The following is a 26,021-nucleotide window of genomic DNA, read 5'->3' on the forward strand; positions in this document are numbered from 1 at the left end:
TTGCTCTGTGATGCAATCCTTATGTTAACCACATGGTGATGCTGCAGACAAATCTAGGAATTTGGGGAAGAGGAGTTTAAGAATATTTTTAGTATTTTTATAAATTGTGATACAGCTACACAATTAAAGGTTGTGCTGCCATCTAAAAGAATAAGGTAAAGCCATATGACTTTTAAGGAACATCTTCAAGATATGCAAATAAGTGAGAAAAGCAGGTCACTAAACAATATGAAGAGCAGGCTTGCATTTGTCTAATTAAAAAAAAGTGTACATACATACAGAGATATATGCATATCTCTTTTACATATAAAAAAAGAGACTGTTAACAGTTATTACTTCGAGGAGTGGGACTGGGGTCCAAGGGAGAGGAAAGGGTATTTCTTTTAGATTTTATACCTGTTAAAATTATTTCAATTTTTAATGATTTGTATCCATTAATTTAAAAATCATTATTACAAAAACAACTCAATTGCTGTAAAAATTTAAGTACGGTAGAAGTTAATAAAAGTCCCTTCTCCCCCACCTCTTAATCCCATCCCCAAAGGACAGACTCTGGGACCTTGTTACTCAGTGTAATTTTCAGAACAGCAGATCGGGATCATCTGGAAAGTTGCTAGAAATGCAGATTCTCATGCCCCACCCCAGATTTGCTCAAACTCCATAGTGGGGCCTACTAATCTATGTTTTAAAAAAACCCTTGGTCATTTTGATGCATACTCAAAGTTGAGAACCATTTCATTTTAGCAGGTTAGACCAGATCTTTGGTGGTGGTGTTGGGGGAGGGGAGGTAGAGAAGAATCCCCCTGGGAAAAACTAATAATTCAAAATGGCATGTCCTCATTCACCCAGCGAGCTCTACATCAAGGGTTAGCAGGCCCTTGAGCTCACTGTGACCTCTATGTTGGGAATGAGCGATAACCATACTGCCACAGTTTGGAGGCATTATCTAGAAAAGGGAAACATGTTAGAAGGAGAAAGGCGTGTAGAAAAACTAAACGAGAGTGAATCAAGAAAGGAAAAATGGCAGAGAGAATGAAGATTAAAAAATCATAAGATGGCAAGTAGATGACACTGACACCTCAGGGACACTCACTCATTGAGTTAGTAAGTATTTATCATTTTAAAATTCAAAATCTCTGTATCTTTGTGCTCATTTCCTTTCTCTGACCCACACGTTTTATTGTCTATGAAACCGAGGTCCTTATAACATTGATTAAATTTAGCTTTAAATCCTAGCTCTAGAAACCACATGCCTCTCTCTGTATATGTATATACCCCTCAGAGACCTATCCTCCCCCTGGCCCATAATCAGCAATCCAGAAGACAGCAGAAGATAGAACTCAGTCCTGACTAATGGTCACAAGGTCGGTTCTCTGTCAGGCTAAAGATAACATCTTGACCTAAACTATGATTCAGCTCCTGAGCCTTCAGGTGGAATAACCTCCTGGCTATTTTCCAGTTAAATCAGACATGAGGACAGGGGAACATACCTCAGAAATCTCCTCAAGACCAGAAGAAATTATTTATTACCTTTTACCTCACCTCCCACCAATCAGCTCCCAGCATGACCCCGAACCCCTAACCCACAGATGTCTTGTGATTTTGCCCTTTATTATCTGTAACCTACATGCCATCAGACAGTTGTGGGTATTGAACATTAGCTTCCTGTTCTCCTGGGTGTTGCCATTTATAATAAAATAAATAATATTTTTCCACTGCAATTCTCAGTGTTTAGCATTTGGCTCTGCTAACGTTGGATGGACAGACTCTTTGTGTACCTCTGACCCACACATTTCATTGTCTATCATTTACCAAATAAGATAGGATTATTATTTCTTACGCCATTCAGTGTCTTCACATTTGGAAAGTGTTTGGCAGTGATCCCTGCTCCCTGGCCAAAAAGTCATGAGCTCTCAAAACTGCTCCAAAGAGTCATAATCTATTGTGTGTGGGGTGTGTGTGTGTGTGTGTGTGTGTGTGTGTGTGTGTGTTTGCTGAGGAATTTTGCCCACTGGGGAGGTATGAGGTATGGTAGGAGAGGATGTGCACATAAAAGTGCTCTAGATGCAGTAGTATCAACAATCTAGTCAACACATATGAAGCTCAGATTGGAAGCGGTCTTCCAAAGTTCCTCAAACATCGACCCTAATCCCACAGACTTTCCTCTACAGCAGAAGAGCCTGGGGAAAACTCCTTCAACTAAGCTGGGGTCATGGGAGACAGTGCATACAAAAGTAAGTAGTTTTCACAAGGTGTTCTTTTTGGGGGGGGAGGGACATTAAACAACCATGAATATGGAAGCTCAGACCAAACAAATCTTTAAGTATTTTTAGCGTATCTTTTTCTGACAAAATACCCACCATTTACCTACCACTTCCAAAACATTGTTCTGTCTCATGAACATGCTTATCTCAGTCAAGGAACCAGCATTTGTTTTGTCAGGGGGAAAGCTTGTGATGGGGGGATTTAGTTTAAAATGCTGCTCTATCTCACTGTGTTCCTTTTTTTTTTTTTTTTTTGATGACATCTGCCAGAACTTAAGAGCAACAGTGTGTTAAACCAGATCTTTAACTCATTGAGACACTTTGCTTCCTTACATTTTAAGAAAAAGAGCATTTACTCTTATAGATTCCTAGAGTTGTAAAGCTGGAGCCACCTTAGAGATCATCTCTGACCCATTAATATTGCCTTGGGGAGTTTTGACAAAAATTCAATGCCCAGGCCCCACTCCATAACAACTGAATCTGTATCTCAAGAGGTGGGGCCAAGGGGGCATCTCTAGTTTTAAAGCCCCACAAGTGATTCCAACATGCAGCCAGGCTTGAGAAACGGCTCTTGGAAAAACAAAAACAAAAAAACAAAACAAAAAGACAGTACCTACTGTTTCACAGTCTCTGGGGAATGAAGTACAGGAATCAGTATGTTATTAAAAATATCAGGATGATTCTTTTGGAAACTAACATTTGAGAAGCAGCGCTTTATTCCAATTTGAAATTTTTATAGTTTTTTAATGCTTTCATTTGTTGAATATTTTAGGTTTCATATGTTCAACTGTTAAGTATACCAAATAGTATGCTTAGTATGAATTCATTAAAGGATATTTACATGTATATGTACATGGGAAAAACAACTGGAAGGATGATGGATGGGTAAGTAGATAAACAGTGTCTCTGGGTAGTAGGCATATGGATGATCTTTGTTTTTTCCCCCCTTTCTATTTTATTTCTATCTCATTTTCTTTCTTTCTGTATTTAATGAAGATTCTTCCTCTTTCTGAGTTCAATTTCCCCATCTGAAAAACAGGGTGTTGTAACTTAGTGAACTTCAAGACCACGTCCTGCTCTGGCGGTCAGTGACTCCATACTTCCCACTAGCTGTTCGCCCATTTAACAGCATGAACTGTATAGGTAACAACAGTGTTTGGAGAATCATCGTCGGAACTGAAATGATCTCTACCATCTACACCCCCCAAAAGTTCATCCTCTCTCTTTCGCCTTAGATAAGGCCGTCCGCGCACATCTCTTCAGAGAGTAAGAATGATCGTGAACCAAAAAGCCAGGGCGTGGTCGCCCCGCCTACCCGGCCCTACATCACTACCACTCTCGCAGCTTTTAAGCGCGGAGATTGGCTGAAGACGAGAAAGAGCCCCGCCCCTAGTCTTATGACCTGCGCTGAGGCTCCCAGTCCCCGCTATTAGCAGCGCTGTGGTCGGTGGTCAGCGGCCGTCTTCCTCCGCTTCCACCGAGCCGCCTTCGTGGTGTTGCTGCTCTCGCCGCCGCCTCTGCCGCCGCCGCCTGCGCCTGCTCTTCCGGATCATGGTGTGCTTCCGCCTCTCCCTGGGGCCTGGCTCGGGGCTCCTTCTGCTCGGCCTCGTTCTGGGTGAGTTGTCAGGCCCTCGTAATCAGTCCCCCCGCCTGGGCCCCGGGGCGCCCAGTTCAAAGGCCACAACTTGTCAAACTGGTCCCAGCGGGAGGGGGTTGAGAGGCTGAACAGCTGACCCTGGGCGATGGCGGTTGCCCCAGGTGCCTAGCACTGACCTAGAGAAGACCTGACGGAGGAACAGCGGGGTAAGAAGGGCCAGTGAGAGTAAGAAAGGGCAAGTAAGGGGGTGGGCTGGACGCCAAGGGAGTAGGTAGGGAAGAGTTTGGAATGAAGCCGATCGGGATAGGAAGAGTCACTTGAGGAAAATACTAAGGAGTGAGCTTAGGAGGGCGGTACATGCTGATTCTGGGGTGGCAGAGACCATTAGGAAAGTCCTCGTTTCCTAGGATCAGGAAGAGTTTTGAAGATGGTGGAAAAGTGTGGGACGAGAGAGAAAATTGGAAAACACTGCCTGTGTGAGGGTAGTGGGGCAGATATAACAGTAGAGTCTGGGGACAGTGAGAGTGTTGGGGGCTTTGATGGGAAGGAATTGGAGGCCATGGAGGAAGGGTGATTAAACAGATGAGGAATGATGCTGGATTTGAGTTTGGTAGTTGGGAGTTTTGAAGGGGAAGGGACCCAAGGTGGCTGAACACTTTCCAGGCAAGAAAACTCAGGCCCAACCTCTGGAGAGTAAAGGGGTGAGTGGGAACTTCAATGGGGAGTGAATATCTGACTCGAAGGTGTTGAAGATGTCAGTTTTCGACCACTTTTGCCACTTTTTCAGCCCCCAAATCCCCAAGTGTTTCAGTTGGGAGAGCCTCCCAGTTTCAAGATTTTCGGAGTGTATCCGAGTCTTGTATGTCTCTTTGCCTTCAAAAGCTCATTTTCTTGTTCTCTGTCATACAACTAGCCTATTACCTGGCTTTCAGAGGAAGAGTAGGTGGAGGAGGGTATGTAACTTCCTGAGGATTGATAATAACTACCATGTCCTCAGAATGGCTGGGTGAATGTTGGCTGATTGTGCACACCCTCCCCGTAAGCAACTAGTTTAATAACTGAAAGGCGAACTTCGACCAGAATGTCTTTTCCTGACCTAATTCATCCTGTTTGTTGCTACCCACTGACTTTTGCTGTTTGTGACCTAATTTAAAAAACAACAACAAAAAGCACAGAAGGAACAGACCAGATGGGAGTAGAGAGGAAATAGATATATTACGGGCCTGAGAAGACAGTGAGAGGTACACATCTTATAATTCACATTTCAGTAGAATAAAATCAGCCCCCTAGAACAGTGGATTCTCAATCAAGGAATATTTGGCAATATCTGGAGACATTTTTGGTTGTCACAACTGGGGATTACTTTTAGCATCTAGTGGCTAGAGGCCAGGGATGCTTATCAATATCCTACAATGCACAGGACAACCTCCACCCCCCACCAATGAAGTACCTACCTCAAAATGTCAGTAATGCCAAAATTGAGAAATCTTGCTCCAGAGCCATAGCATTGGAAGAATTCTTGATCTGATATAGTGATTCTCAAGGATCTTTGCTGGAATTCTGTCATATCAAAACTATTTCCAGAAAAGCACTAAGAAGTCATTTGTCTTTTTCACTCTCATCCTCTCACCAGTGTACAGTGGAGTTTTCCAGAAGCCACATGAGTGATGACATCACCCTGATGGCTCTGATATGTTTTATTCACTTCTCAGTTTCAAATTCTACAGCAAATACCAAAAGATATAATTCACAGAAACCAAAGCTCTTTTAGATCCTTGGTGCATAAAAGATTCAAGGGGGTCTTCACACTGAAGCGTTTGTGAATCCCTGATCTAGTACAGCTGTCCACACAGTGCAGGAAACTCTTCTGTAGCCCTTCTGAAAGGGGGTTGTGGAGGCTTTGCTCAAACACAGTTCGGAGCTTTTACACTACTGAGGGCTGAGTGACCCTAAGAGAGGATTATCTACCAGTAAAGTGCCTCACCAGTGACTAGAAGACATCTGACCAAGGCATCTGTTAACCATTAACTCACTGCTAATTGAATCTGCACAAACACAACACTGTTATTGTTTAGAGAAAGTGAAAAATAATAGTTGTCTTACTTGTTGGTTTTCATGTCATTAATTTTTGTTTTTGTTTTTAATGAAAGCTTTTTTTGTTTTGATTTTACAAAAGCAATGCTTGCTCATTGCAGAAAATAAACAGACAAAAAGAAACATAAAAGAACCCATCAGCTCATCTGCTAGTTTGACGTTTATTGATTAGAGCTAACTAGACTCATCTTCTTGGAAGATTTCCTAGATTGATTCCTTCCACTTCCAAGTTCAGAACAGAATTTGGAGGAGTAAAAGTTAATAATGTACCCAGATCAGATTTTTAAAATGAAATAGAAACCATCTCTTCTATACAGCTGCTTTTTCTGACAGCTATTGTGGCACTAACCCCTTCCATGTGGTTTTGTCTCTTTAAAATTTAGCAAGTCTTCAGTTGCTTGGTGCATTTTACATGTTGTTTTTATGTATCAAAATGGCTACCAAGAAAAGGTTTTTGAAAACTCAATAAATATTTGTGAAGTACCTGTTATGGATCTCATGCTGTTCCTGGATACTACAGAGGATAATAAAGGATGATCTATTCTGAATTTATAGTCTAATTAGCATTAGTGTTCTGGCCGTGCCACTTTGTAACTTTCTGACTCTATCCCAGCTTCACCAGTAACTTTACTTTTTAAAAATAGCTGCTTTAGAGTAAGTACAGAAAAGAATTCTTTGAGTCTATGTATTGGTTTTTTTCACAGAGATTAAATTATGCTGAGATTTGTTTCATTTGTAACTGACTAGAGAACTTTCTGGAGAAGAGCTATATAGCAGCATTTTAGAGAGAGAGCTAAATGAAAATCCTCTCCTAGCATCATTGCTTAACTGTGTTCCCATTGTGTGACATCAGAGATTTCAGAATTCTGTGGGTTTTGATTCTTATAACTAGTGACTTCTGCATTTTATAGAGTTGAAGCTTTTTTGGAAGAGAAAAACCTCATAGAAAATCCTGAGTGTGTGTTTCACTGGTTGGAGCCCCTTCTTCCCACAAATGTTTATTAAGTGCCTATTGTGTACCAGCCTATTGTGTACTAGGTGAAAGGGATAGACAGAGCAACGGGAAAGACAGATGAGGTACCTGCTCTCAGGGAGCTTACATTTTAGCGGTGGAAGACAGTCCAACAGGTAAATAACAGAATCTCACATAGTGATAGGGACTGTAAAGAAAATGCTGTAGGTAATGTGAAAGAGGAATGAGCAGATGATAGGAGTGGGTGATGGGGTCAGAAGGCCTTTCATTGTTGTGTAACATTTGAGCAGAGATCTGAGTGTTGGAAGGAGGACAGTCAGATGAGCATCTGGAAGAATAGGAGTAAATCTTGACTTTCCAAAATTCTTAGTTTATTACGCTAGCCTATTTTCCACTCATTTTTTCCCTAATAGTACCAGTCCAGTCTCCCCTGTGGTATTAGTTCCTGAGAGCAGAGACTATCTTATGGATAGTTATTTCCCTGTGCCTACCTAGCACAGGGCTTGGTACATATTTAACCCTCCTTAAATTTTTGTTGAGGGTATTATTCTTCTTGAATCTTAAATTATGTTTTGCAAGAAGTTTGTGTGTGTGTGTGTCTTTGGATTGAGAACTTCAAGATCAGTGCTAAGCAGTACAGATAATTATAAACCAGTTCACTAAAGTATAATCCCGTATAATAATGCTAGTATCTTACCTGTACCCTTCAGATATACCTACATAGTAGTGAGGGTTAACATGAAGAACAAGGAAGTCTTTGGTGAGGAGAATACGGTTTTCACAAAGAACTGACCTCTCTCCTTTTGGAGGTGATCTAAAAGAAAATGTAAGCATTGAGATTTTTTGTAGCCTTACCACATTTGGTTAAACTGATAACTTTGATTTTAAAGCTCTGCTAAAATTATTCTAGCTATAATAGTGCTACTTGAAAGAACAGGCTATCCCTGGCCGGTGTGGCTCAATTGGTTGGGCACTGTCCCATGCACCAAGAAGACGCCAGTTCGATTCCCTGTCAGAGCACATGCTCAGGTTGTGAGCTCAAGCCCCAGTAGGGGGCCTTCAGAAGGCAGCCAATTGATGTTTCTCTCTCCCCCTCTCCCTTCCTCTCTATAAAAAATCAATAAAAACATATTAAAAAAAGAAAGGACAGACTATTATTCGTCCATTAGTCATTGGTTATCACATCTGATAGGACAATAGATGTGATAATATTTCCCATGAGTGCAGCTTTCTTTCTCTATATCCTTGGGTGGAATTTGTGATCAGGGATTATTTCACAGTACTATCCTGACTTAAATGATCCATTGATGCAGGAAGGCTACTCTTCCTCATGTAGTGACAAAAGCATTCTGATCATAATTTTGTATTACAGTGATCAGAGATCTCCGATCCAAAAGTATACTTTATAAGTAATTGTTGGTATCTCTTGTGTTGCAAGAGAGTTCTGGAGGTCTGCCAAATACCACTCAGCAATAAGCACTTTCCATTAGTTGAATAATATTGAATCTTATTTCCCTACCCACTCTCTGACCTTAAAAAAAATAAATTATTTTGTAGCTTGCAATCATATTATTACTTTCCTTTTTTAAAAGATTTACCAGAAATCAAGAGTATCAGCAACCGAATGTGATGATTGTACCTATATGAGGAATTGTAAATGAGGAACAGTTTATCTGACTTAAACCTATGAATAGAAAAGAAAGAGTAAATAGGTAGTATATGCCTATGTCCTGTTCTTTTTTAAGACCTTTTGCTCAACACCATTCTGAATTGATGAGTTTGAGGACAAGAATCCGTAACTGAATATGATGAATGTAAACATATGCCTAAAAGCTTGGAAGGGTCGGTCCCTTTAGGTGCTGTGCTTACTAGAAGGGTAGCTTGTAAGCTGGAACCTCTAACTTGCTTGGCAAAGTTCTCTTAGTTCTGAAGGGTTTACATGCTATTGTAGAACCTTTTAGAGAAATATGCACACTACAATTCTTCACAAGGAACTTGCCCAGAGTCTCACAGCTAGTAAATTGGATGGCCTGATTTGAATTCTAGCTCTTGAACTCCAGAGATTGGGGTCTTAGTCACCTCATAATATTGCCTTTTACATCATTGTTTGTTTGTTTTTTATTAGTTTTGTTTTACCACCAGTGTTATGTTCCCACCCACCCCATCCTATTTACAAATGTATATTTTTCAGCTACATTGGGTCAAATAGACTTGTAAAAACCTAGCCTTTTTTTTTTTTTTTTTTTTTTTGTATTATCTTATCCTTCAAGAAATAAGTTCTGAGTTCTAAAAGAACCTATAAATGATCTCTTTGGAAACAAGATAGAGAGGATATTTGAACTTGAGAAAGCTGATTTTGAGGGTTGCCTTTTTCTTTGGAGAATGAACTCTCAGCTCTATAATTATATACTCCAGGATATATTCAGCTGTGGTTTTTTAATGGCATAAAGCCTTTAAACAAAAATGATTTGGTTGTTCTAAAATCAAACACAGAAATAAGGATGGAAAAGGCTTGCTGGAGATTTTTTACCAAAGTGTAAATGTTTCAACTATAAACTTACTTTATGAGAAAAGCATTATTCCTAGTTCAGAATCCATGACAAAATTTGTTGAGGGAACTGACATGGGGGTTGAAGGAGTATCCAGAAGACTGATAGGTTGGGTTCATGATTTGGAGGAGAAAGAAGGTTGGCCTTCCTGTAATTAGATTAAGCTATATTTCAGGTTCTTATTGCAGGGTATTTTTACCTTGATATGATCAATCAGTATTTATTGAGAATCTAATGTGTATTCAGCACTACTAGGAATAATAGGAGATAGAGTAAATGTAATAGACATAGTCTCTCCCACCATGACACCCATGATGGATGACATTCATATAAAAGACACATTCCTAGGGGCTGTGGCATAGATAAATAAGATCATCTGTTTAAGGGAACATATTGGAATTCAAACAAGTTGCAGAGATATTATCAAAAAGGAATCTTGTCATTCATTCACAGACTTTGGTACTTTTTTATTAACAAATTACTTGTTGTATGCTATAATTTACCAAGGCACATCAGTTTGTTGCAAAGTGACAGTTGAAGACTCTTTTGGAACTTATGACAATAGGGAAGACAGGGTTTGCAGGCATACAATAACTAAATAATTCAGGATAGTATGAGATATATGGAAATTTTGGGATGTGCACTATGACTGCTCCTCCAGGGCATTTATAGTCAAGGAAATCTGTGGAGAAAATGGCTGCTGAAAAAATGGATAGCATATCAGTCCAGGCTCTTAATCGTAAGCAACAGAAATAAAATCCAATTGATTTTAAGCAGAAAAGGAGTTTATTAAAAAGATCTCGAAGTAGCCCAGCTGGCATGGCTCAGTGGTTGAGCGTTGACCTATGAACCAGGAGGTCATAGTTTGATTCTTGGTCAGTGCACATGCTCAGGTTGCGGGCTCGATTCCCAGTAGGGGGCGTGCAGGAGGCAGCTGATCAATGACTCTCATCATTGATGTTTCTATCTATCTCTCTCCCTTCCTCTCTCTGAAATCAATAAAAACATACTTTTTTAGAAAAAGATATTGGGGTATGTGTGTACCCTTTGACCCCACAATTTCATTCCTAGATATATAACCAGTAGATTCACATACACATGGGTTCACTGATGTGTCCATTTGTTTGTTTGTTTTTTGTTTTTGTTTTTTTGTGTTTTTTTTTAATATATCTTTATTGATTTCAGAGAGAGGAAAGGAGAGGGAGAGAGAGAGAGATAGAAACATCAATGATGAAAGAGTCATTGATAGAGCCCGCAACCCGGGCATGTGCCCTGACCAGGAATCGAACCCTGATCGCCTGGATCCCAGGTCGATGCTCAACCGCTGAGCCACGCCAGAAAACTATGCAGATACCCATCAACAGTAGCATAGAGTAGTGGAGTAGTCACCCAATGATAGAAAGCTATACATACAGAGTGAGAATGGACAGACTGTAGGTACACACAACTATGGAGTAAATCTCCCAAACATAATATTGAGTGAGAGAAGCCAGATATGAAAGAGCATAGTGATTGATTCCATTTATATCAGATTGAAAAGCAGGCAAAACCAGTCTCTTGTTAGACGTCAGAATAATGGACAGCGGTTACCCTTGGGAGGGAAATGGTAACTGGAAGGGGGAACCAGGGAGCTTTGGGAGTACTTGGAATATTCTGCTTGATACAAGTGGGTTTAGTTTGTGAAAAATTTTTGAGCTGTATACTTAATATTATACGTACTTTTCCCTTCCATATGTTATTCTGTGCACTTTTCCATAAGCATGTTGAACATCAATGAAATTTTCCTTCATAAAATATGCATATTAGGTAACGCAGAATTACTGGAGGCCCTGGCTATATATCCCAAAGTCTGGGTCAGTATCCCAAATCATGTTCCTGAACTGTGTTTCTATTGCCAAGCATTGAACTGCAGCTTGCACCACTGGCCACTGCCACAACGGGCTCTGCCTGTCTTGTTCCCTGGGAGCTTGATCCTGCTGTAGCTACTTCCACCTGAGGGAGGTAGTTCCATTCCTGACTCCATTCCCCAGCTCTCCTATTCAAATTCTGGTGTGGATGCCTTTGTTAGGTGGAGCCTAGCACAAGATCCTTGCTGCAAGGGAGGCTGGGAAAGCAAATAGCTGACGTTTTCAGCTTTTAAAGTAGGCAGTGATATTTGCCAGAAATTGTTAAAAAAAAAAAAAAAAAAAGGCAGTGGAGGGGGTGTTTCAGAGTGAAATCCTTCCTGAGGTGAACATTTAGGTCAGTAGAAGAAAGTACATTTCAAATGTCAGGTACAATGTCTAGGGGTAGTGATTGAATACAACATAGCATTTGGGTCCGGTGAAACAAGTTTAACCAGATCAAAGGGTGTGTTCTGGGAAAATGGCTTGAGAAAACTTGAAGGAATAGGGTGGGAAAGATTAAGGATTACTTGAAAGCCAGGCAGAGGAATTCAAATTTAATATGGGAATTTTGGAGCCAGTAAAAGTTTGTGAACAAGAACATGTCCTGGGAGGAAATGGTATTCGAGGACCATTAATCTGGCAGCACTTCTTGGAGCAGCAGCTAGGAGAGAGGTGTCTCATAATTTAGGGTTTGGGTGGTGGATTGAGAGTAGAAATAAAAGACAAAGATTGGATTTAAGATAGAATATGAAGGGAAAAAATCAATAGGACTTAACGAAGGAAATGAAGGAGAAGGTAATTCTCCTACTTTTGAGCCTGAGTGACTGTATGGTGCCTCCTTTCATTCAGAGCTGGAGAGGCTGAGAAGGGGACCAGCTTGGAGGAAGTAGAAAAATGAATTTTAGTTTTGGAATTGTTGAGTTTGAGGGAATAGGTCTTTGAATAAAAGCAGTCCCTGTACAGTTGGAGATATAGGTCAGACAGGGAAGAAAGCTCTGTAGAAGCAATAGCTCTACAGGGAGAGAGGCTGTGAAGAGACTGGAACAGATGTGCCAGAGCTCAGGGAGTTTCTCAGATCTCAGATTTAATGTAGTGGTAAATTTAACATGGAAAATTTGTACCACAACCTGTACCTTCTGCTTCATAAAGCTTCACTTCAGCCCATGTTGATACTACTATTATTTTATGCTATTTTCTTTCTATTACTCTAATATCTTTGAAATGTATATGATTAATCCATGCGAGGCTTCTCTGGTTATTTCTAATAGTTTTTTGTTTTTGTTTTTGCTTTTAAATGGCACTTTTTAATGTTTTTATTGATTTTAGAGAGAAGGGAGAGAGAGAGAGAGAGAGAGAGAGAGAGAGAAACATCAGTGATGAGAGAGAGTCGTTGATCAGCTGGCTGCCTCCTGCACAACCCCTACTGGGGGTCGAGCCTGCAACCTGGACATGTGCCCTAACCAGGAATCTAACGGTGACCTCCTGGTTCATAGGTTGACGCTCAACCACTGAGCCATGCCAGTCTGGCTATTTCTAATAGTTCTGAATGCTTTAAACAAGACAGAGAGACAGCATATAAAAATCAGGCCTCCAGTTGATTAGAAAATTTATGAGCTGGATTTCTCAGCACCACTACTGGGTAGCCTTGGATCAGTGAGGACAGCTCCATTCCATATTGTATTTAGAAAAGAATGGCTGTAAAACCTACTCAAGCCTCATGGGGTCTTTTCAAGCCTTAGCCAATACATTTAGGCACTGTCAGTAACCACAAGCTTTAGCATAATATTCAGGCGTGGCAAGACAGCTTGGACTCTGGAGGCTGGCGACAGGCTTTTGTGTACAGCTTGAAAGCTGTTGCTGAGGCACGCCTTCTTAGTATTCCTCTTAGGACTTGGTTCTCTATAGTCTATAGCATGCCCCTACTTGTAGATGATGCTAGATTGCTCAGATATCATTAAAGGATCTGCAGCTATCTTAACAGGAAACAGCTCATCCCTTGGGTAATGTGTGAGATGGGGAAGAAAATCCTTAGATGGTTACCCATCATTTTAGCTGCTAGTGTGTTTGCCAGCATATAGTACCTTGAGTCCTTGGGCTCTCTAGGGTAATAGGTAATATCTTCCCTATGGTTAACCTAGTGTAGAAGATCTGACTCAAATTATCTGAAAAGTCTGAAGGTTTTTCTGTCTCCGTATAGTTTCTCTACCTAAAGAGGTGGCAGGTTGAGAACGCAGGAAGTTACTTTGAGTCCATGTCAAAGGATCTGCCAGCCTTTCTAATCAATTGAATTTTTAAGTGAAACAAAACGTGATGAACCAATATTGCATTTCTAAAAATTAACTTTTTGCCTATGGATCAAACAACCTTTGTAACCTTTGCTCACCTGGTGACATGCTTCGAAAGAGTTATCCCACCTCTTAACAGCAGAAGAAAGTAGTTTGCCAAGACATCCGTGTGTCACCCTAGCTGGTTTGGCTCAGTGCTTAGAGCATTGGCTCACGGACTGAAGGGCCTCGGGTTCAATTCCAGTCAAGGGCACATACCTCGGTTGCAGGCTCTATCCCTGTGGGAGGCAGCCAATCAATGTGTCTCTCTTACATCAATGTTTCTTTTTCTCTCTCCCTTCCACTTTCTCTGAAAAGCAATGGAAAAAAATCCTCGGGTGAGGATTAAAAAAAAAAGACATCCATGTGTCATAGTTCATGTAGTTTGTGACAGGCTTTAAGGCAACAAGAACATTGAACATCAAATCTATCATTATTTTTGCAGAGAAAGTTCCATGAGCTGGTTTGAGAGAAGCGGGAGTTTAACACCCCTTCCAAGCTTCCCCATACCTCGTTTACCTTAAAGGACAAAAATTTGAACAGGCAAACTATAGTTGCCTAAAAAAAACCCAGCGAGGCACAAATGAATGTCAAAATTATTATTAGGAGACAAAAGGGAAATGTCACCAGCCTGCGCAATTACCTATGTATTCTAGGTCAAGCAACTGTTCTTTTGGGAAGAGGAAATGCTAACTTTATCAATAGCATTCCACTAAAGATATAAAGAAAAACAATGATCAAGGTACCATATCTATTAAAAACATTTGGTTTTATTTTAGAGCTGGTTGAACTTCAGTGGTGGGTAGAGCTTGTTTTTATATATTTTTTGTAGTACAATTTTAAAATCTTATTATTTTTAATCTAGGAGCTGTCTCATCTTATGCATTAGAACTTAATTTGATGGATTCAAAAAATGCCACTTGCCTTTATGCAAAATGGCGGATGAATTTCACAATACGCTATGAGACCACAAGCAAAAATTATGTAAGTGTTTTTCTTTTTCTTTGAGTTTTATAGCAGGAATTTAATTCTACTCTTTTTATCTTCTACATGCATTTATACAAATAAGATTTCATATGTTAACTGACTTAACACTTAAATTCTGTGGGTTTCTTAAAATACATGTGCCCTTGAATGTATTCTGATCAGTGTTGGAAAGAATATTTTAATTCATTGGTTCTTTGAAGTTTTTTTGGAGTTACTTAAGGGCAAATGATCTGAAGACTCTATGGTGTTCTAACTACTGTAATGTTTATAACATGTATTAACATCAAAGCTTGTCCCTTTTTTAATAGCTTGCTATTAAAAATCCACCTTTTTGGCAGTGCTTCTCAATCCCTTTGCCTTTTTATTTTCTTTTAGTTAAGGTCCTGCCTGCTTACAACCTGATTTTTAAAAAATAAACTTAAGAACATAAGCTCAGCCCTGGCCAGTGTGGCTCAGTAATTAGAGCATCAGACTGCGCACCGAAAGGTTGCGAGTTCGATTTCCGGTCAAGTGCACATACCTGGGTTGCGGGTTCGCTCCCCGCCCCCAATCAGGGTGCATGCGGGAGGCAACCAGTCAATGTGTCTCTCTCACATCACTGTTTTTCTCTCTGTCTGTCTGTCTGTCTGTCTGTTTCTCTTCCCCCACTCCCTTCCACTCTCTGAAAAGCAATGGAAAAATATCCTCAGGTGAGGATTAGTAACAACAACAAAAGAACAGAAGTTCAGACCAGTTTTCCTTTTCCTTTCAGACATAGTACATGAATTTATCCATAGGACTGGTGTGTAGCTAAGGAATCTAAGACTGGTTTACACAGCAAATCAGGCAAAGGGCAACCTAGCCATGGGGGATGTGTGATGTAGACTGAAGTGGCGCATCCTGTGAAAATGATTGGTGCTCATCACTGCCTGTTTGTTCCTTACCCCCAAACTTTTTTCCCCTACTTCATCTTATTTATTTATTTATTTATTTATTTATTTATTTATTTATTTATGTTACTATTACATTTATTTGGGTAACATTAGTGAATAACATCATATAATTTTTCAGGTGTACAAAATTATAATACATCATCTGTATATTGCATTTTATGCTCAACATCCAAAGTCTAGTTTCCTTCCATTACCGTACATTTTACCCTCTTTACCTACTTCACTCTCCCCAGCTTTCTTTCCCCTGTGGTAACCACCATTCTGTTGTCTGTATCTATAAGCTTGTTTTTGTTTGTTTTGTTGGTTTGTTACTTTTTATTTTATATTCCATATATGAGTGAAATCTTACAGTTTTTGTCCTTTCCTATCTGACTTATTTCACTTAGCATAATATTCTCAAGGTCCATCCATGTTCGCAAATGGTAATATTTCATGTTTCTTATGGCTGAGTAGTATTCCATTGTGTGTATCTACCACATTTTCTTTATCTAATCACCCACAAATTAAACTTCTTTTTCTTTTAGAAAACTGTAACCATTTCAGACCTTGGCAATGCAACATACAGTGGAAGCACCTGTGGGGATGACAAGAATGGTCCCAAAATTGAGGTGCAATTTGGATCTGGTTTTTCCTGGACTGTGAATTTTACAAAGGAGGTGTCTACTTATTCAATTGAAAGCATTTCATTTTCCTATGACACTAATGATAACACAACATTTCCTGATGCTAAAGAGAAAGGTAACCTTAATAACTGGATTTGTATTATCTTCTCTTGCTGTTTATTGATAATAAAAAATGTGAATAATTTAAAAATCATCCTTATGCATGTCTGTCTTCCTAACTAGAATAGAAACTTTATGTTTTTGTATCCTCTCCACCTCCATGTACAGCACAGTGTTCAGTATAGCGATGATATTTGCTGTGCTTTGTACCAGATAGTACCCTAAGTGTGTTACCAGCAGCATCTCAATCCTTACCAGTAAACCTGAGAAGTAGATATTATCCCAGCTTTACAGGTAAAAGAAATGAGGCTTGATGAGATTAAATGACTTTCCCAAACATCACACAGGCTAGTAAGTGGATGAGTTTTTTGAAGCAAAGTCTATTGAGTTACAGAGTTCACACACTTAATTATTACTATTTATTTCATTCAATAATGGGCACTCAACAAATGCTGAATCAATGAGCAAATCCTTTACTAATACCTATTTTAAATGTGTGCAAGTTCAGTAATCTGAGAGGCGCAGAAATGCTTCATCTGAAGATCTTTTTACCATTTAGATAGGATTTTGACTGAAAAGTAAATGATGGTTAATTAAAGGTAAAATGACAGGAGTCAACATTTGCTGCTATTTTGGGACAATTTCAGTTCAAAATGAACTTGGGTAAAGCATTGGCAATTAGGTCATGATTGTAACTACCAGAACTGAAATGTGTATTAAAGTATTTTGAAGGCATGGATAATGGAGATTTCCATTGTGTTGGGGATATAATTCTCTCCTTTCCTCCCCCTCTGTTGAGATCGAGTTAACATGGTGTTTGTAGTAACTTAGCATTTGTCACCGATAGTATTTCATTCTGACCCCAGAAGTAGGTACATGGGCTTCAGTTGCCTAGACCTGGGGATAAATGACTCATTTGGATGTATGGATATCAAAATATCATATTTTAAGGACCCAGAAGTGAATGTGCTCATATAAAATGGGAGTTATCACAGACTGAGGCTTGGAAATCAAATCCTAGTTTTCTTTTTACTAATCTCTTAGTTTGAGAGGATAACTAAAGCAAGTTTGTTATGGGATATCTCGTATATTTAGTTTTGTGCCCTACATTGTATTTCAGAACTGATATAAGATTTGCTTCTCACTTTCAAGGAGGGTAAAACCTAGTTGGAGAGACAAAGTGAAATTGTTTTTTCAAGTTATATGGGAAAATTGGAAAGCATTGAGGTCCATGTGAATTTGTTGAGGTCCATGTGAATTTGTTGTTGTTGTGTGCTTTGGGGGGGGGGGCTTATAAATCTTTTCTGACAATGTGAGAGCTCTAGACTCTCTCAAAGTACGTTGAACTTTGCACGTGGTACATACATAGTCCCTGAGCCCATCTGTGCATGCCTGTGGTTAAGAGGCCCAATTTAAACTGTTCTCACAAAGGGTCCTGATTAAGAAAGAACACAGAGAAAGGAGAAGTCAGTGTGTGTTGGAGGAGTGAAATGTAGGACTTGAGCTGACACTCCGCTATAATAGAATTTGAGTAAGCGGAGAATTGTGAGCAGAGTACTTCCAGCAGGGAGAAGCATAGTGTGTGCAGCAGTGATTGTACAGCTGCCTGATTAAAATAGAGGCTGTGTGCGTAGCAGCAAGAAAATCAAGCTTTCTAGGTGGCAGTGCGTCTAAATTATAGAGGGCCTTGGAAGCCAAGGAAAGGCATTTAGCTTGATGGGGTAGACACTAGGGAACCATTTTAGGTATTTACCAGGAGAATGATATAACAAAAGCAGAGACAGTAGTTTATAAAGACTGTTCTGTAGGATTCATTTGGAAGTGAGGAGACTGCATGTAGAGAGGCCAACTTTAAGGCTGTTATAGTAATTAAGGTATGAAGGAATGAGTGCCTGGACCAAGGGGGTAGCAGGAAAAGGAGGTGGGGTTTAATCTAACAGAATTTATGGGAAAACTTTGGACTCTAAATGTTAACGTCTATCTCGCCCACCTTTTATTTTAAACAAGGGAAAATGCAGATTTTTTTATTACCGGCATCGGTGTAGTATTTGAAACAATTTGGAATTTAAAAGGATTTCCTTAAATGTACTGTTGATGATTTTTAAATTAATTTAGTGTTTTCTTTTTAGGCATCTGATCATTTAAGTGACTTTGAAATTGCTGTTTTCTTTTAAAAAATTGTTCATGATTAAAATACAGAAAAGTACAGAGAATAATATAACAGGCCCACATGCACCCATTTCCCAGAATTAGTAAATACTATTTTTTTTTCATATTTTCCTCATCTTCTTATTTAAAGAAATAAAATCTTACAGATACACTTGAGGTTTCCTTTGTACCCACTCCCCAGAGCTATTTTCCTCCCTGCCTCCTGAGATGTCACCACTCTCATTAATTTGGGGTATAGCCTTCCTGTCTATGTGTTCATACTTGACTAATACATATGCCGATATATATGTTCCTAAATAATTCATAGTTTAAAATGATAGTTTTATAGTGTATTTCCAATATTTCTATAACTTGTTTTTTTTTAAGTTATTTGTTTTTGAGGTCTATCTATGTACAGCAAATTCATGTATCTGTTCACTTACTTTAATTGTGAAAACAGTTTTGGAGAAAAATGTTCTAATTCATTGGTTAAAAAATTTTTTCCTTTGGCCATTAGGGGGTGCCAAGGCAGCATTAATTAGCTGCCTTGCTACATGATGGAGAGGCACAGAAGGCAGCCTATATTATGCACCTCGAATAGTACCTTCTTCCCTTGCTGCTTCTCCAAAATAAACTAAGTCATTTGGGTGGATAAGTGTGATCACAGCCCCCCCCCCATTGCTTTTCAGAGAGAGAGAGAGAGAGAGAGAGAGGGAGAGGGAGAGGGAGGGAGAGAAAGAAACATCAATGTGAGAGAGACACATCAATTGGTTGCCTCCCACATGTGTCCCGACTGGGGCCGGGGATCAAGCCAGCAACCAAGGTATATGCCCTTGGCCAGAATTGAACCTGAGACCCTTCAGTCTGCAGGCCAATGCTCTAGCCACTGAGCCAAACTGGCTAGGGCTGATCACAGCCTTTTAAAGTTTTGCTATAGGAGTTATAATAAATGCTCTGTACAGAATGGCTATAACATATTGCTTTTACATTCTGAAGATTTCATGAAATGGAATAGTCTTTAATTCTATCCAGGAAGAGGTTCAAAAACTCATGTAGTTACTATAACTTACTTTGGGATAGTATCACAAAAATAAGGATTTACTATAAAATTCCTTATTAATGCATCTCTCTTCCTTGTTTTGTCACTGTCCTGTTGATTCTACCTTACATATGTGTTTTCAGTTTGGCCCCTTTGCTCTCTTCCTACTGCTCCTCACCATCTTAGTTTAGGCATCCCCCTCCTTGCTTTTCACCTTACCTATGTCATCAGGCTTCTAAATGGTTTCCCTCTTAAATGACTTTCCTTAACATTTTTCTCCCCTGCCTATCCTCTACAATTTTGCTATCTCCCTTAAAATAAATTATACACGTGTTATTTATTTCCAGCTTTAAAAACTGGAGCTGACCTTCCATTGGTAACAAAATAAAGCCCAACTAACCTATCCTTAGATCATATATGATGCTTCAGAGTGTGACCACCTACAGCCTGTCTTCCTTTTCTAACTCCCATTACATCTTTTCTTTTATGCCCTGTCACCCACAGCGAATGTGTCATTTCCTGAAGATGCCATGTCCTTTGTCACTTTGAGGATGGGGTGGGGCAGGCAGACAGAAGAGAAGAAAGTCTAATATATATTTATATTATCACTTTTTTCCTACCTTCTTGAAAACAGCTATTGTTAATCTTTTTTCTTTTTTTTTTTTTTTACAGGAAATTTTACTGTTTATGAGTATGTGATATTCAGAATTCCCTTGGATGACATCTTTAGATGCAATAGTATATTGACTTTAGAAAAGAGCGATGTTGCCCAGAACTATTGGGATGTTCATGTACAAGCTTTTGTCCAAAACGGCACAGTGAGCACAAAAGGTGACTACTTAAAGTGTATATTTCTGTATTTGGGTCCTAATTTAAGATGAGCATACCAGGTAGCTTTGTTGAAGTTGTTACCTGCAAGCATGCATATACTAAGACTTATTCAGTTACACTGGACTGTAAAATTTTTATAAATAATAGCAATTCTTATTCTTGTGGAACTTGCAATTTTGTTTATAATGTACCTCTTGTGGAATGGTATTTTAAAATGCTTTCCACATAGTGTTTTCATCTGATATAACCTAATCTTTGAACAAATCCTTAAATAGTATTTGATCCTCAGCTCTTTTGCTTTTGATGATGCAAGACAAAAGCGTAGGAATTAGATTTCTGGGTTCTAATCTTGAATTTTATAAATTGTTTTGTAACTTTCATATGACTTTATGGAAACGCAATAATTTCTCACTTACCAGTTTTGGGAAACTACCAACACTTCCTAAAAAGAGGTTGAAATGCCTATGATTTGCTGTAGGGGTAACACAGATACTGTATTTAAATCCTTCAATGATTTCTAAACTTTCTTCTGGTAAACGCTATCCTCCTTTGTAGTAGTTGTATGTGGGAGAGAAGGAGGGCAGGCCTACGTTGGGACAAAATGTTTTCAAATGTAAATCTCTGATTTTCATGTAAGAGGCTGGCTAGAAATCCCTTCTTTTGGACTGCTATTGTGAGAAATAGTTAGCTCTTCCTGGGCCTTATGAATTAAGAAAAAGTCTGCTTTAGTTTATTTTGTCCTTTGTTTGTTTTAGAGTTTCTGTGTGATAAAGATAAAACTTCAACCACTGTGGTGCCCATCACTCCCACCACTTTGCCATCTCCTACTACAACACCCACTCAAAAGGAAAAACCAGAGATTGGAACCTATTCGGTTAATAATAGCAATGGTACTTGTCTTCTGGCTACCATGGGGCTGCAGCTGAGCATGACTCAGGATAAGGTATAGTTGTCTCTATCACTCAAGGTGAAGTATGGTTGTTTATTTTTATGGCTACATTCTATTTGCATCTCCTTTCAAATAATGTATCCTACATTCAGCTCAAGAGTAGTGTTACTGGAATAATGGCATTTTAAATGGAGATTCGATGTTGACTAACTGAGTTTTGATGAGTTTGGAGTTACTATAAATAACCATGAAGAGTTAATGTTGCTGTCAAGGTGTTATTTTGGGCAGTGGGAAACCTAGCAGTTTAAAGGACTCTTTGGATGTTTAGATTCTATTTGCCATCAGTAGATCAGAGAATATCTGAGTTTATCGTTATTTCAGTCTGTTTAAATATAACTCTTTCACACTTTTATCTGAAACATGCACTGTAGGTTGATGTATGGGAACAGTGCCGCTATCTGTTTCTCCAGCTATTTGATGACTGGAATCCTATAGCTAATGTTCAAGTACAGGATGACACTTCTAGTTGCAGTGTTCCACTGAGGCTACAGAGGGCGTGCCAATGAACAAATCCCATTTCCAGAGTCCTATGATTTAGACAAGCCAGACAGCTCTTATGCTCCATAAATTTTGTGTATTTTCATTTGGCTCATTACTAAGGAAGCTTCCCTCTTGTTTTTTTGTGGTTTTTTTTTTTTTTTAAAGTTGTCTGAGTCATAGCTTGAGAGCCTGTGCCAACTGTTTGAAAGTAAGACATCATAAACTTAAGTATTCAGACAAAAGAGTTGTTTTGTTCTCCACTAAAGTTGGTCTTGTTAGAGTATAAGGTTTAGTTGTAGACATTTATGGTTAATCTGTACCTTCCCCCCCTCTTCTTCCCCTAAAGGTTGTTTCGGTTATTAACATCAACCCCAATACAACTGACTTCACTGGCAGCTGCCATTCCCAAACTGCTCTACTTAGGCTGAACAGCAGCAACATTAAGTATCTCGACTTTGTCTTTGCTGTGGTGAGTAATAGATTTTTCTAAAATTAGATTCATTCTCTCAGAAAGACATTTGAAAGTATAAATAGGGTAGTGTGTGTGTGTGTGTGTGTGTATGTGTGTTTTGGGGGGATATTTAGCTCTATTTTCGGTTTCAACACTACTTAATTATAGAGTGTAGTCCATTGATTCCTGTTAATCCCTCAGGGTTACCGCCATCTGTGGGCTGGACTCTCATATTAATATTCACCAATTGTGGCTATTCTTCTGTTATATAGACCTTAGGGTAGGAGCAAGAATTAACCCACATAAACTGTCTAATCTCTCCATATATATATATTTTTTACATATATATGTATATATATGTATATAAAATAAAGTAATATACATACTATTTTCTCTGTTATTGGTTAGAAAACTCTCGTGTTTGTGTACTATAATATTTTAGGCATTTTGGAGGCTATACTATTTGTAATAGTATCAGTAGTAACAGCTAACATTTATTGAGTACTTGGTATCTACAAGGCTCTGTATAAGTACTTAACATGCATTAATTCATTAAATCAGGACAGTTTATAATGGTAGCATTCAAGTTTTTGTTGTTCATGCTTGTATCAAGGGCTGAACCTTAAAGAGAAAGTTCCAGGTTAAGCATACATTCTCTACTTCTTGCTAGCATAAATGAATCATTGGGAACCTTTATTTTTACCTTCTCAGAAGCAGTTATTATCCCCACCATTTTCTGAGGGGTGTGTGTGTGTGCGTGCGCGCGCTCACTCCTGCACATGCACAAGCTATAGCCAATGAGAATGAAAAAGAGGGGATTGCTATCGGTGAGGGAAAATGTTGAAACACCAACAGTTCTTAAACTAAGTTATTGTATAAGTGGGTAGAAAACAGTTCTGCTTTTAAATCACACAGTGTATCTAAGGGATGGGGAAATAGTCTCCACATCTGATATAGAAAAAATTAGGTTTGTTATTATTTGTTTCATATCTGAACTAGGTTTCTTGAGTCTAAAACCTTTTTTCTCAATGGAATATATGCCGAGTAATTGAGGATTATATCTAATTATATTTGAGAAAGGTTTACAAAATAAGCTTCCCTTTTCTAACATTCAAATTATTCCTCTGTGTATAGTACCTATATGACCAGTGAATTCCAGTACCCACTGGAACATTCCAAGCCCCCCAAGGGATGCCTGAAACCACAGATAGTACCGAACCCTACATATACTATGTTTTTCCTATACATACATACTTATGATACATTTAACTTATAAATTGGTCACAGTAAGAGATTAACAATAAAGAATAAAATAAAACAATTAGAACAATATACTATAATACAAGTTATGTGAATGTGGTCTCTCTCTCTACAAATATCTGGAATTTTGCATTTAATATTTGTGTACTGTGGTTGACCATGAACAACTGAAACTGTGGAAAGTGAAACTACAGAAAGGGAAACTGTATAAAGGGGGACTCCTGTATTTATCTTATCTTCCCTGGCAGGTGGCAAACATGGGGGCAGGATTCAAGTCTGGCTCATTTTGCTAGCTCCCTGGAGCACTTCAGTATGTTACCTTGTACATACTAAGCACTGACATAATTGGAATGACTGGCTGATCAGATGAGTGCTTCGGAAAAATAATAGCAGTGAAGGAAAGATTGTGCTTGAGAGGCTGACAGGCAGGAAGCCCAGTTAAGAGGCTATTAAGATCCAACCTAGAGGTGGTGAAGGCTTAGCCAGTGACAGGAAGAATGAAATGGAAGGAATGAGTTGTCGAGTGTCTGAGAACCATATGACTACATCTCTGGTCCAAAAATTGGAAACAAAATGCAGAGGGAAAGGGTTTTTGTCACATTTTGAGTTTTCTTTACTTATTTACAATTTATTCTACTGGCCAGGTCTAATTCACAGTTTTATCTTTTGGGCAATGGTATTAGATTGCTTTTCTTCTGTAGATAGCAACTGTACCTGTAAACAGTTGTGATGTGTTGATTAACTGCAAACTCTTTTTTAATCAGAAAAATGAAAACCGATTCTATCTGAAGGAAGTGAATGTCAGCATGTATTTGGTTAACGGCTCTGGTAAGCAAATTATTGGCCTTGGGGAAAAGAGTGTGGGTTACACTGAAGGAATGGAAACCATAATTGTCTTGCTATTAAATAGTGCCTTATTTAATGGGACAGAAGATTTCATGTGGAAATCATACCTTGACCACAACTTAAAATCAGTAACTTAGAACTATAGAATTCTATCTTTTGCAGTATCCTGTATTTTCAAATCATGGTGGATAGTAGTTAAGGACTGACTGATTTTTAGACTATAGAAACATCTATAGAAAAACAGGGAGCAGTGACAAATGATGACTAGAATTAGTGGGGTGATCACATTGTAAGGTATAAAAATGTTGAATCATGTACAAAATGTGTATTGTACACATGAAACTAATATAACTAATATAATATTGTATACCAACTATACTTAAATTTAGACAAAAGGAAAGATAAGGAACCTAGTGATCGGAAAAATTGCTTTTTGTAGGTAGACCTTGTACCCCAAGCTCTTATACTTCACTGAAAAATCCTAAGGACTGTTCCACTTTTTTATGTTGATAGGATAAGAAGTCACTAACATATTTTTTTCCTCTAAAGTTTTCAGCATTGCCAATAACAATCTTAGCTACTGGGATGCCCCCCTGGGAAGTTCTTATATGTGCAACAAAGAGCAGACGGTTTCCGTGTCTGGAGCATTTCAGATAAATACCTTTGATCTAAGGGTTCAGCCTTTCAATGTGATAGAAGGAAAGTATTCTACAGGTAAGAGTCAAGCCAGTTGTATTAATAATTGATGGCCTTATGTTGACCTTTCCTTTGAGTCATGGAAACTTAAGCATTGAAATAGAGAAATATGAATTCATCTCTCGACTCCATTGTAGAATTCTCAAAGCCTTGAGCCATTTTGCTTAAAGTAGATGTTTTTGTGATCTGAAAACCATTTTCAACAAAGTTCTTAAAGCTAAAAACTGGTAGGAGCTTTACGTGAACTTTACTTCCATTTGTGGGAAGGATGGCACTTGGGAGCAGCAGCTTTGAGCATCGGGCATCTGCCTTGGAGCCATCATCTAGCTGGAGACATTTTTATACTCAAATAAAAGCAGTTTGGTCATATTTTGTTGAGACAAAAGATTGCAGTAGCAATGCCTCAAATATCATGAACTATGTTTTGGTGAGCCAGAATGATCTGGAGAATTTTAAAAGCACCTACCAGTGTGAACGAGCCTTTATGAAGATCTACTCAGCCCTAATGATAGTGTTTATCAAATTTTTAATGAAACCTTTGCAAAGGGCTCATTACAGTGTGTTTATACAAATATGAAAGATGCATTTGGCATTACAAGATTAAAATTTGCAAGAAGGAAAAAAGTACGTGAAATTCCTTAACTGACTTGTCCTTTTAAACCATTTACTTAAAATTGGGAGGTTTGTGGGTTGCAGCTCTGCTGAGCACAGCTAGTCCAGTCCTCCACAGCATTTTAAACAATTAATTCCATGGCTTAGAAGGAAATATAGAAATTGTGTTTAAAAGTAAATATGCTTTGAGCCATTCAGCTACTTTTGCAGTAGTGCTGTGCACCTAGCCTGACTGCATTAGGTCAGAATAAATTGGGTTTTCACCCTATCATTCTTGTGACAAGAGAGGTTAATCACACCTAGAAACATTTTCAAAAATGTATTTTCCCTTTTGTTTGGTTTTCTTTTTTACTTCAATTATTTTTACCCTTTAATAATTTT

At 38.7% G+C, this 26,021-nt stretch overlaps 1 protein-coding gene across 3 annotated transcripts in view; it reads left to right on the top strand.

The window, feature by feature from the left end:
• The first annotated feature begins 3,641 nt into the window (after positions 1–3,641).
• LAMP2 (lysosomal associated membrane protein 2) overlaps positions 3,642–26,021 on the top strand; it is a 40,070-nt gene continuing 17,690 nt past the window's right edge. Inside the window, exons 1-8 of one of the 3 annotated variants that reach the window (XM_081126395.1) lie at positions 3,642–3,879; positions 14,553–14,671; positions 16,131–16,344; positions 20,188–20,346; positions 21,102–21,289; positions 22,122–22,244; positions 24,251–24,314; positions 24,882–25,046. In XM_081126395.1, coding sequence (XP_080982521.1) covers positions 3,816–3,879; positions 14,553–14,671; positions 16,131–16,344; positions 20,188–20,346; positions 21,102–21,289; positions 22,122–22,244; positions 24,251–24,314; positions 24,882–25,046 — 1,096 coding nt within the window. In that variant the 5' untranslated portion in view covers positions 3,642–3,815. The remainder of the gene's footprint in view (positions 3,880–14,552; positions 14,672–16,130; positions 16,345–20,187; positions 20,347–21,101; positions 21,290–22,121; positions 22,245–24,250; positions 24,315–24,881; positions 25,047–26,021) is intronic. The other 2 variants (XM_081126396.1, XM_081126397.1) reach the window with 2 other exon arrangements.

Source organism: Miniopterus schreibersii (genome assembly GCF_964146895.1).
Source record: "Miniopterus schreibersii genome assembly, chromosome: X".
In the NCBI taxonomy this organism is placed as follows: Eukaryota; Metazoa; Chordata; class Mammalia; order Chiroptera; family Miniopteridae; genus Miniopterus; species Miniopterus schreibersii.